We start from the raw sequence: 12,137 nt of genomic DNA, 5'->3' as shown, positions 1-12,137 counted from the left end.
AATTATCGTATTATGTGATAACACTTGAAAAACATAGTAAAAACACATCGCAAAGTAGTAGGAAACATAAAGACATATTGAAAGACATTGTAAAACGTTTCGTGTAAGATAGCCTATAGACCGTCTTTTAGGATTGCCAAACATTTTCTTCCCACCACGAAGTTGACTATGCCTTGCAATGTGTTTTCTAATGTTAGGATTATGCGGAAGGTAGCTCCACGGTTAGGTAGCACGGGCGCCATCGGGAAATAGCTTGACGATTGATTCACGATGTTGAGAGATATACGCTAGAGTTGTGTTTTCATCCAGTGCTCTGTGTTTGACGGCTTGCTGACGGCGTGGCGTACAGATACGTTTTATTTTTTGTTACCTTTTCTTATTCATTATTTTTGTTTGTTTTATTGGTTTACGACGCAGTTGCTGGTATTATTTCTATCATTTATTATTTCTTAAATAATAAGTATTGTTTGTTTTTTTTTTATTATAAATTTAATTTAGACCATCCGAACATCCTCAAAATTCGCAGAACTTCTCTTGGTGAATAATCATACCCCACTTAACAACAAGGGTCCTAAACCATTGCATATAGAAAAAAAGGGCATTAGATTAAATTTACTTGAACAATTAGAAATCAATAAACGAACGAATGACCCAAATTTAACACTAATTAATAAAGTACGGAAAATAATTTACTCACCACTTCTCAGTATTTTCACAAAACCCAAGCAGTATAATGCACCCAAATAATTCATAGCAATAAAGTCATTAGTAAATAATTAAGAACTCATTACCATTTACTGAGGGGAAAATATAGATTGGTTTAACCAACAATAGATCATGTCATCGGTTTAACCAGTAATAAATCAATGTTTGCACCTTCAAAATTTACATTTGAAATAGTATAAATACGTCGTCTCAATGTGGACTAACCACAGTTTGAAAATTGCCTTGTAAGCCGAAACAGCTGTCACAATAATAAAAAACTAAAACACTTGCAGAACTTAATAATAATATTATCAAATTTAATCTAAATTAAATTTATAATAAAAAAAAATTAAATGGAGTTCTACGAATTAAACACAAAAACAATAAATAACTATTGTTTGATTTTTTTTTGTAATTTGTTGAAATGGCGGAGGACAAAAATCGACCTCCGGACCCTGAGTCCATTTCTTATATTGTAGACGACTACGATTCTGATGATATTCAGACTTCTGTAACCATTCCTCCCGAAAACGACGACCACCGCTTTGCCTTAATGTACCTCCTAAAATTAAATCTCTTTCACAATCAAACGAAGCCCCAATTTCTCATGGAAGTTATAATGATACCATTCCTCGAGAAGCAAAAGCTATTGAGCTTATGTATTCTATTTCATCTTCAGCTCCATTTACTGTCAATGTCCAAAGGACTGAACAGGGGAAAATAATTCATCCCCTGGATTTTGGTAAATTTATTTTTAGCTCAAAACTCAATAACCTTGGTATTATAAATGGATCAATAAAACCGGAAGGTCGATACAAACTATCCATAGAATTACTTTTAATTTAACCAGAATAGGCAGAGTAAGAGGAATCCCAACCGATCTATCAGAAACAGTAATAGTAGACGCTCTTAATGACTCTCAATTAACTCCAAAAGTTTTAAAAGCACGTCGTTTGAATTTCAAGGATACTTCCACCGGCACCACTATATAGAAACCTTTTTATTTATTATAACGCTCTTACCGTTGAAATATACAGATTCCCGACTATCCAATGTTTCAACTGTTGCCGTTTTGGAAATTAAACCTATTTGTCGTTCCCCTCCTTATTGTTTCCATTGCGGAGAGGATCATCCCTTTAAACAGTGTCAAAATACAAGGAATAACCCTATTTGTATTAATTGTAAGGGCAACCAAACTGCTGTTAGTGTGGCCTGTCCAGAGTTATCTAGACAGAGAAATATCAAACAGACAATGGCTGCAGACAACATTTCCTACTTTCAGGCCTCTCAATTATTCCCTCCCACAAAAAAATCTATTGCAGAGATAACGACTAACGCTTCTCTTTTTCATTTTTCTTCCCCTAAATCCCTTCTTTCACCTTCCCACAAAGAAACAATTTTCAAACCGATAAAATCTAATCCAAAATTTATTCCTTCTTTCGATAAAAAACTACATAATGATCTTTTACTTAACCCGAAGGGGAATAATAAATCCCAGGCTCCCAATGGGACTGCCTTAAAAAACTTTTCCACTTCCGATATCTTCCCTAAGGTCATGATTGAAAATTCTTTTTTTATTCAAACTTTAATTACCCTATTAATTACGATCCTTTCAAATAACAATAAAGTACCGTCCAGAGCTGCCGAATATATGAAATCTTTACTCTCTAGCCTTCCCGATGTATCCGCAACTGAGCAAAATACTTCAATGGAATAGTAGAAGTCTATTCGCAAATTGATCTTGTACAGTTACTTGATGAACATAATATTTCAGTTGCTGCCATCTCCGAAACCTGGTTAAAACCCTCATACCAATTTAAAATTCCTGGATATCACTGTCTAAGACATGATAGACTGGATGGCAAAGGTGGCACTGCTTTTATTATACATAATTCTATCCCTTTTAAACAAATTATTTTCCACACTCTCTCCAATAATTTTCAGAAAGTAGAAGCTGTTGTATCTGATATTACATAACTATTAATATATATCCCTCCCTTTACAATTTTTGTTGAAAACGAATGGTCAACATTTATATCCTAGATTCGTCCCCCGTAAATGATACTTGGGGACTTCAATGCTCATTCTCCTTCTTGGGGCAGTGAGTTAACAAACCGTTCTGGCCATAATCTATTAGATTTTATGGATACATATTATTTATGTATTCTTAATGACGGATCTCCAACTCGTTTTACTGCCCCTCAACATCGGAAAAGTGGAGTCGATTTATCTTTTTGCTCATCTTCGGTGATTCCCATATGTTCTCGGAATATTCTTAAAAATCCCCTTTCCAGTGACCATTTTCCTATAATAATTACCTTCCACCATCTATCTTCCACGCATTCCTTTTCGATAAACAATAGTTTTAAATTTACAACGAAAGACGCGAATTGGAGAAATTTTTCTTCAGAATTAGACTCCATTGTTCAAGCATCTAAGTCTTCCCTTGTCAACACTAGTTTACAATGTGAATTATTTCCTAACATGATAGTAAAAGCTGCAGAATTAACACTTAAAAAACGTAATGTTAACATTAAGATAAAACAAACCACCCCACTGTGGGATGAAGAATGCACTAGTGTCGTTAAATCCAGAAGAGAAGCATTTTCCATTTTCCGTAAATGTATGTCTTTCGAAAATTACCTTTCTGTGAAACGCGTCCAGGCAGAAGCGAAACGCGTTTTGAAAAACAAAAAGCGGTCTGGATGAATGAATCTCCCCAGTCATCCGTTTGGTCCTATTTAAAAAAATTCGGTTCGTCATATACCTTAGGCATTTGGTTTGACACGAAACTTAACTTTATCAAGCATATTGAAATAATTACCAATAAAGCTTTGAAAATGCTGGGATTTATTTTAAGGGTATCTAGTGATTTCAAAAATGTAAATACTGTAAAAACATTATAAATTTCACTCCTTGTTGAATATAATATAATATAATATAATATACAGTTGAGTTTCTCTGTAAGGAAAGAAGAGGTTTATTGTGTTAATCTCATAAGATTTACATAAAGAAAAGCATTCAGTAACAAAACATTACCTGTAAGGAAAGAAACGACATTTAATGTTATTAATTGTTATGTCAATTCCTTAATCACAATCACGATAGCAATTACAAATTATTGAAATTATTCCCATCAATCTGCCTTGTCACAACCCATAGATTACATTTACTATGTCTTAAACCATAGATTACGAAATATCGAGTCGACTGTGTAGGTACTGTGGCGCACATCCAGCTAGTGACAGTCCACGACACACACTGCCACAATGACAAGACAAGCTCGGCATTGCCTTGAATTAAAGAAAATTATATTTTTCTTTACATATATATTTATGCTCTCTATGGTATGTTTGGGATCGCACCAACCTCCCCACAGTCCGGAATAAATATAATTATTATATAAGTGTAAAATTATTTAAGGTCTGAAACCAACAAGGCAGTTATGACAATTATTATTATAAAGGAAACCAACCCGACGAAGGCTCGCTGCTAAGACGCGCTAGTATAGCATACTGCCATCAGAACAGTGGGAAAGTTGATGTGGGCTAATTTAATTAAAATAAAATAATAAAAAATTAAATGTGTGATAAAAAAGTATGAGTGCAATGCTTATTAAGCTGGGGACTCGCTTCCAGATAAAATTATAGTTGTTAATTTATTTGTGGATTTATCTGCGGACGCATTTAAAGAGAAAACCATTCTTGAGTTTGAAGTACAGTTTTAAAATTCTTATTGCTGACTAGGTGTTTTCGGAACCAATCTCATAAGCTGAAATGTCAGACATTGAAAGTATTGTCTCTCTTCAGTTTACATAATGTCTGTTGTTTGATTCTAGATGGAAAGACATCAGATTGGACGACGGTGTTGAACATGAATGTGATAGCGCTGAGCATCGCTACTCGGGAGGCCCTGAAGAGCATGAGGACTCGAGGAGATGATGGTCAGATAATCAATATCAACAGGTTCAACTTTCGACTTATTATCATACTCATCAATAAAAATAATTCACAATGTTAAAAGATTAAGGAAGAAATGATGAAGCATACTTCACTTTGAAGCAAGAGGTTCTGTATCAGATTCAGATTTAAAGATTGCCAGCAGTGCATTCCAGTTTTAAAATGTACTTAGTATTTCATATAGGTGTAGCACATTGATTAGTTGGGGTACCGCAATTCATTTACTCCACTAAGACACATTTCTAAAATAATTGAATAAATAATAGTGCTTCGTCAACGTTCGCAAAAACATCTCGAGAATAAAAGACACGCATTCATCACTGAAAATCTCGGTTATTTTTCAGGTGACAAATCAAATAAGCAATAAATGTTGAATGAAACATACGTGTACACATTGAATTATTTGGCGGGTTTAGAATAAACCGACGCGACGTAGCGCAATGGTAGAGAATCTGACCGACAATCAGAAAGCTGCGGGTTCAATTCCCGTCAGCGGCATTTATTTTTTCAATTTATACAATACGGGTGTTTCAGGCTTGTCATCCTTTGTGCTATGCATAAAAAATTATTTATAAACATTAAAATATTTGAAAAAAGATTAATTTGTACTTATTGTTCAGAAATTATTGTAAGGAACATATGAATAAATACATGTTATGTGTGTGTTTCAGCATTGTGGGCCACCAGATCCCTCGCCACCAGGGCTTTAACGCCGGTATCTACTCCCCCAGCAAGTACGCAGTCACCGCCCTCACGGAGACTGTGTCCCACGAGCTCTCTGTGAGAAAAAATTGCATTAGATTAGAAAGGGCAAATCGGAAGTAGACCCTCAACCTGCTATAACACCTACTTCAACGGCATCCTCTGTTAATAAAAACACATCCTCAAAATTCGCAGAACATCTCTTGGTGAATAATCATACCCCACTTAACAACAAGGGTCCTAAACCATTGCATATAGAAAAAAAATTGCATTACATTAGACTCTTTCGATGTGTTTTTACTATGTTTTGCAAGGTCTTATCACGTAGTACGATGATTTATCGTCTGTCGCCATAAACTTGACTTTAATTTATGGTTTTTAATTGTATTTAACAATATTTCACTGTGTTTCTCAAGTTTTAATTATGTTATTTGATGTTTTATCGTCTTTTTACTACGTTTAACTGATTTAAGAGACGTTTTACCACATTTTTCTATGTTTTTCATGGTTTTATCATATTTTACGATGTTTTACGATTTTTAATGATGGTTTACCATATTTCACAATGCTTTTCAAAGATCAATCATGTTTTACCATATATTTTACTGGTTTTTGTGATATTTTCCACATTTTTTGTTTTTTAAGGTCATTTTCATCATGTAAAACGTCTTCCGTCATATATTAGACTAGTTTTTACGGTTTTTAATGATTTTTTACAATATTTGACAATGTTTTTAAAGGTTTAGCATGCTGTTTGCTCTTTTAGAGACTTCTGCCATACATTTGACTACATTAAACGGTTTTTAATGATATTGTACCATATTTTACGAGCATAAATTAATTAATCGGAATATTTTTACGGTATTCTATCATTTTGATGAGTTGATTGCGGATGAGGCCTTTTTAGCCATAATTTAATCAGATTTTCAAGGTTTTACCATATTTCACTGTCTTCCACCATATATTTGTATGTTTTACCACACTTTACCGTCTTCCACCATACATTTGTATGTTTTACCACATTTTACTGTCTTCCACCACATATTTGTATGTTTTACCACATTTTATTGTCTTCCACCCAACATTTGTATGTTTTACCATATTTTACGGTCTCCCACCATACATTTGTATGTTTTACCACATTTTACTGCCTTCCACCACATATTTATATGCTTTACCACATTTTATTGTCTTCCACCCAACATTTGTATGTTTTACCATATTTTACGGTCTCCCACCATACATTTGTATGTTTTACCACATTTTATTGTCTTCCACCACATATTTGTATGTTTTACCACATTTTACCGTCTTCCACCCAACATTTGTATGTTTTACCATATTTTACTCTCTTCCAGCATACATTTGTAAGTTTTACTACATTTTACTGTCTTCCACCACATATTTGTATGTTTTACCACATTTTACCGTCTTCCACCACATATTTGTATGTTTTACCACATTTTTCCGTCTTCTAGCATACATTTGTATGTTTTACCCTATTTTATCCCATTTTAGAATTTTTACCGTGTTTAAGATTATTTTAGCACATGTTTTCATTCTTCACAGTATTTTTCTACGCTGGACCTGTTTCATTTTTTTATACCGTATTTCCCATGTTAAATAATGATTCATCACATCATCAATTGATTAAATGTCATTTATGAACCTTCGCTATGTTTTTCCACCATTTACTGTTTTTAAAGATATATATTAGTATCTTACTATGTTAAACCATATTTGCATGTGTTTTACAACGTTGGTAAATTATGGTTTAAAATGACAAAAACAAGACGAAAAATGAGGAACAGGTTAACCATTAGACGTTTGGGAAAATTTTATAAAGAAAACTAAGAAAAATGGTAGAAAAAGAGTAAATACGCTTAAACATGGAAAAACACGACCAGTATTGTGAAAAATTGTCAAATGTGGTTAAAGATGACAAAGCATGGCAAAAAATTAGGAATTTGTTGATAAACGGTACGCTGTCTAAAAGACTGCCAAACATAGTATACATGGTAAAATGTGTTTAAAGCTAGAACACTCACAATACAAGTTAAAACAAGTAAAACATGTGAAAAAATGGTAAAATTCGTTGAAACCTAGCGAAAACATGGTTAAATAATTTAATAAAGGTAAGATTAGCAAAAAATGACGAAATTCAGTAGGAAAAATTGAAAAATGTTAAAATTTGTAAAACTTGGTGATATTTTCTTGAGCACAGCTAAATTAACATATTAAAAGCATCGAAAATAGGTTTTCATGCAAGAGAAACCCAATATCGGCGAAATGTTCACAATAATGAAAGTTCGTGAACAGACTCAATCAAAGTACACAGTGAAAAAAAAAATTCAGTAAAAGTGCTGAAAAATACGTAAAAATGGTAAACGGTAAGTTTAAATTGGTAAAAAATCGCAAAGAACAATCCAGAAAATTGGCGAAAAACGGATAATAGTGTCAAAAAATGTCAAAGATGAGATTTTTCAAAAAATGAACGGAATAGATATAGAATAGGAAGTAGAACGGGAAAACTTACAAACTATATACAATGAAGAAAAAACAAATGGATAATAGACTAAACAATTTCACACATCGGAAAAGTGCAAAAGACGATTTATCGCATGAAATTCAGTTAAATATCGTTGAAGGCCTAAAAAACATAAAATAGAAAACATGTTTTAAGTTGGCGAAATATATTTTTTTAATATATTTTATAAAATACAGTATAATTATTTATATTTACAAAATAACAATATATTTCAAATTATAATTGAACATGTTTACCTTCACGAGAGTCTATAATACTCGTATGTTAAGGGGATAGGAAATGTATAAGATTCAGTAAAACAGTATATCCAAGATTTTCCACAATTTACACCATTTTAAACTATATTTTATTAATTATAGGCCATTAAGAATGTTTTTCCTCTTTTTTACTATATTTTGTGTCCACATCGAATATTTCTTTTAAAAGATTTATGTTCATTTGGAAATAAATTAAATTAATTTACATTATACTGTGTCCGATCGGACAAAACTGTGTCCGATCGGACAAATAATTGTCCGATCAGACGATTTTTTGTCCAATCGGACAATACTTTGTCCGATCGGACAAGTCTGTGTCCGATTGGACAAGTCTGTGTCCATCAGAATTGGACAATAATTTATCCGATCGGACACAGACTTGTCCGATCGGACACAGCCTTGTCCGATCGGACACAGACCTGTCCGATCGGACAAAGAATTGTCCGATCGGACAATTATTTGTCCGATCGGACACAGTTTTGTCCGATCGGACAAAGTATTGTCCGATCGGACACAGACTTGTCCGATCGGACAATTATTTGTCCGATCGGACACAGTTTTGTCCGATCGGACACAGTATTGTCTGATCGGACAAAGTATTGTCCGATGGGAATAACTTTATCCAATTGGACAACACTTTAGACAACTGCTACGTCGGATGTTTTTGTTAGGACATTTCTGTCCATCTGTCAATACAATAATTTGTAGAATTACAATTCTTTTGATAAATTCAAAATTTTCTCCACAATTTTTCAAAGGGATGCGTCAATGCATACGTTCAACAATAAACATACTAACGCGTAGTAATGAGAAATTACGGTTAGAAGTTGAAAAGCGGTAAATGACGTTAAAAATAGCAACGGCAAAGAGTTACTTAATCAATAAAGTAAAATGCAGTAATAATGTCCAACGTTAAATAACTCTTACTTTATTGTAAAAAGGTGGTTAAAGGTAAAGAGATTAATTAAATTAAATAAAATTGATTTCTTAAAAAATCAGAATACGGGATAAAACGCTTAAACGCATAAAAATGGCATAAAATGGTAAAAATGATAAAATACTTTAAAATTGTAGAAAAACAAATATGATAGAGTAAAGCAATAAGCATTTAAATACACTTTAAAGCATTAAAATGGTTAAAGGGATAAAATAATGTAAAAATTCAGAAACCAAAATATGATGATATGAATTAAATACGCTTAAAAGCATAAAAATGGTTAATAATGGTAAAAAGGATAAAATACTGTTAAAATGCAGAAACTCAAATATGATAGAGAAACGCAACTAGCACTAAATACGCTTAAAAGCATAAAAATGGTTAATAATGGTAAAAAGGACAAAATACTGTAAAAATGCAGAAACACAAATATGATGGAGAATCGCAACTACCGTAAAATATCATAAAACATGGTAAAAAATACAGTCTTTTAGTTAGTATACCATGTTTTCTAAATTTTGCTGTGCTTTCTCTTGTTTAAGCAAATTAAACACAATTCATCCCTTGTTTTACCGTGTTTGATCAATTTTTCAATTTTTTGTTTGACATTCACAATGAATTCCAATATTTTACGTTTTAACCACGTTTCGTTTTGTTTTACCATATTATATCACTATTTACTTTGTTTTAGCGTGTTTTACCAATTTTTACATTGATTTACATTATTTTATGATTTTTTTCCATGTATTACGGTGTTTCATACAAAACTCATAAAAACATGGTTTAATATTATGAATATATATTGTCTTTAATTGTATAACAATTGTTTTAGCGAGTATTAACGTGTATTGATGTTTTCGCGTCTCAACTTACTTATTGCATTTTTACTGCATTTTAAACAGGCATTTTACGTCTTTGTCCACACAACTGCATTGTACCACTTTTACGCTTACACATTTCACGGTTTTTACGTGTTAACCTAGTTTTAAGGTATGATTTTCTAAATCTTACATTTTTTGCCATATACTGCTATTTATTAAATCATTGACAGCATTTAGCTTTTTATTAAATTTTTAAACGAGGTAAACCTGGTCTATAAGGGCCTGCAGGTATATTTCACTGATTTTAAACAGATTTAAATTTTTCCGATTTTTTTCATTGCTTTACATATCTTATTGATTTTTTCAATGTTTTACCAAGTATAACCCAATAAGGAGGTAAAACACATAAAAACATGGTTGAATAGGACGATACGTGGCAAAATGTCATAAAAAGAGGTGATGTTTCGAAAATTAACCATATTTCACCAATTAACGTGGTAAATTCATAAAAACATGAGTCAATATAAAAAAACGTGGTAAGATATTAAAAAACGTCACAACACGTGGAAAACGTGGCAAACCATGGCAAAATGACATAAAAGAAGTTAAAACATCGTAAAATAATTTTTTTCCCATTGTATCATTTTTACCGTGTTTTACATTATTTAACCACATTTTATCTTTTTTACCGTATTTTACATTATTTGAACACATTTTATCATTCTTTACGGAAGTTTACGATTTTCGACGTCCTACTGGACATATAAAATTTCCGATCGGACAGTATTTTCCATCTTCGAGAATTTTAACTGTGCTATGCCAACTTTTGCCATTCATTAAACTTTTAACCGCATTTTCGACTAAACAGCCATATTTAACCTTTTTTAAATTGTTATCTTGGTTAGCCTGGTTTTAAGGGCCTTTAGGCATATTTTACTAATTTTTGGCGAGATTTTCCAATTTTTCTTATGTTATAAGTATATTTTTAATTGTTTTCCATATTTCACTATGTTTCAACATATTTCACCAAATAACGAAGAAAAATACATAAAAACATGGTAAAATATGATCAAACGCGGTAAGATACTAAAAGACACGATATATTACGCCGTAAACGTTTCAAAACGTGGAAAATGTGATAAACCGAGGTGATGTTTTGAATTTATCACCACATTTCACCAAATAACGTGTTAAAAATCATAAAAACATGGTTCAATATGATGAAACGTGGTGAGATACTAAAAAACGTCACAACACGTGATAAATGTGGTTAAACGAGAATAAATGTGATAAAACGAGGTAAAACATCATAAAATATCATTTAAAACGTAATTAAATTTATGGTGGTAGATGGTGAAACAATTCTTACATGGATAAAAGCTTGAAAATTTGATAATTCGTTGAAAATCATTAAAAGATGTAGGAAGTATGGTAAAACATAATCCAAAAGGTACACAACATGCTAAAACACTATAAATTCATGTAAAATATGTTAAAATATTCTAAAACACGGAAAATGAACTTGAAAATTCCAAAACTAAATTGGTAAACATGCTTAATGTGACAGAAGATGGTAAAACCTAGAAAATATGATAACATTATGTTAAGAGATGACAAGTTGCTTAAATATATAGAGTGGGAGACGACAAAACACAGTTAAACCTTGAAAAACATGGTAAAACACTATAAAATTGAGTAAACACGGTCAACGTAGTTACACACCGTAAATTATGAACATAAAAGATTGCATTTTTTTAATGAATTAAATACCGGAAACTGAATAGATATCCTTGACATGCGTTGTCCCATAAAAAAACGTCGTAGAAGTTGACGTAGTTAAACTTAGTAAAACGTGGATATTAATGTAGGTGAAGAACTGTAAAAATGTATAAATACTTAATTTTATCGTCTATAGGTTCCCCCAAGCGGTTAAAAATTAGTTAATCACAATAAAACTTATTTTCATTCCAGGATGTCAGGAGGTTAGTGCGATTCCACACGTCCCATAAAGATATACATGTTTTTGTAGAAAAATTAGATACAAAAAAATAGCAATGAAGTACAACTATGTAGGGCGTGGTCTTGAGTATCGGATGAGAGTATGTACATGACAAACCGTATAACATTTTCCTGATGGGATTGCCATCGGGATAGTTTGTTTATATATATGGTAGGTATATTCCTAGCTTTCAATTTCTCCCATAATGT

At 32.2% G+C, this 12,137-nt stretch overlaps 1 protein-coding gene across 1 annotated transcript in view; it reads left to right on the top strand.

Annotated features, from left to right (window-relative positions):
- The window catches only part of LOC149419876 (uncharacterized), a 126,799-nt gene that overhangs the window by 42,760 nt on the left and 71,902 nt on the right, over positions 1-12,137 (top strand). The window contains exons 6-7 of the mRNA XM_089637559.1: positions 4,544-4,670; positions 5,336-5,444. Of these exons, the coding sequence (XP_089493685.1) occupies positions 4,544-4,670; positions 5,336-5,444 (236 nt within the window). The remainder of the gene's footprint in view (positions 1-4,543; positions 4,671-5,335; positions 5,445-12,137) is intronic.

This window comes from Hesperophylax consimilis, chromosome 11 (genome assembly GCF_061612785.1).
Source record: "Hesperophylax consimilis isolate HC1 chromosome 11, BYU_Hcon_1.0, whole genome shotgun sequence".
In the NCBI taxonomy this organism is placed as follows: domain Eukaryota; kingdom Metazoa; phylum Arthropoda; class Insecta; order Trichoptera; family Limnephilidae; genus Hesperophylax; species Hesperophylax consimilis.
Note: the sequence above shows the minus strand (reverse complement) of the source record. Positions and strands in the feature narration are given on the sequence as shown.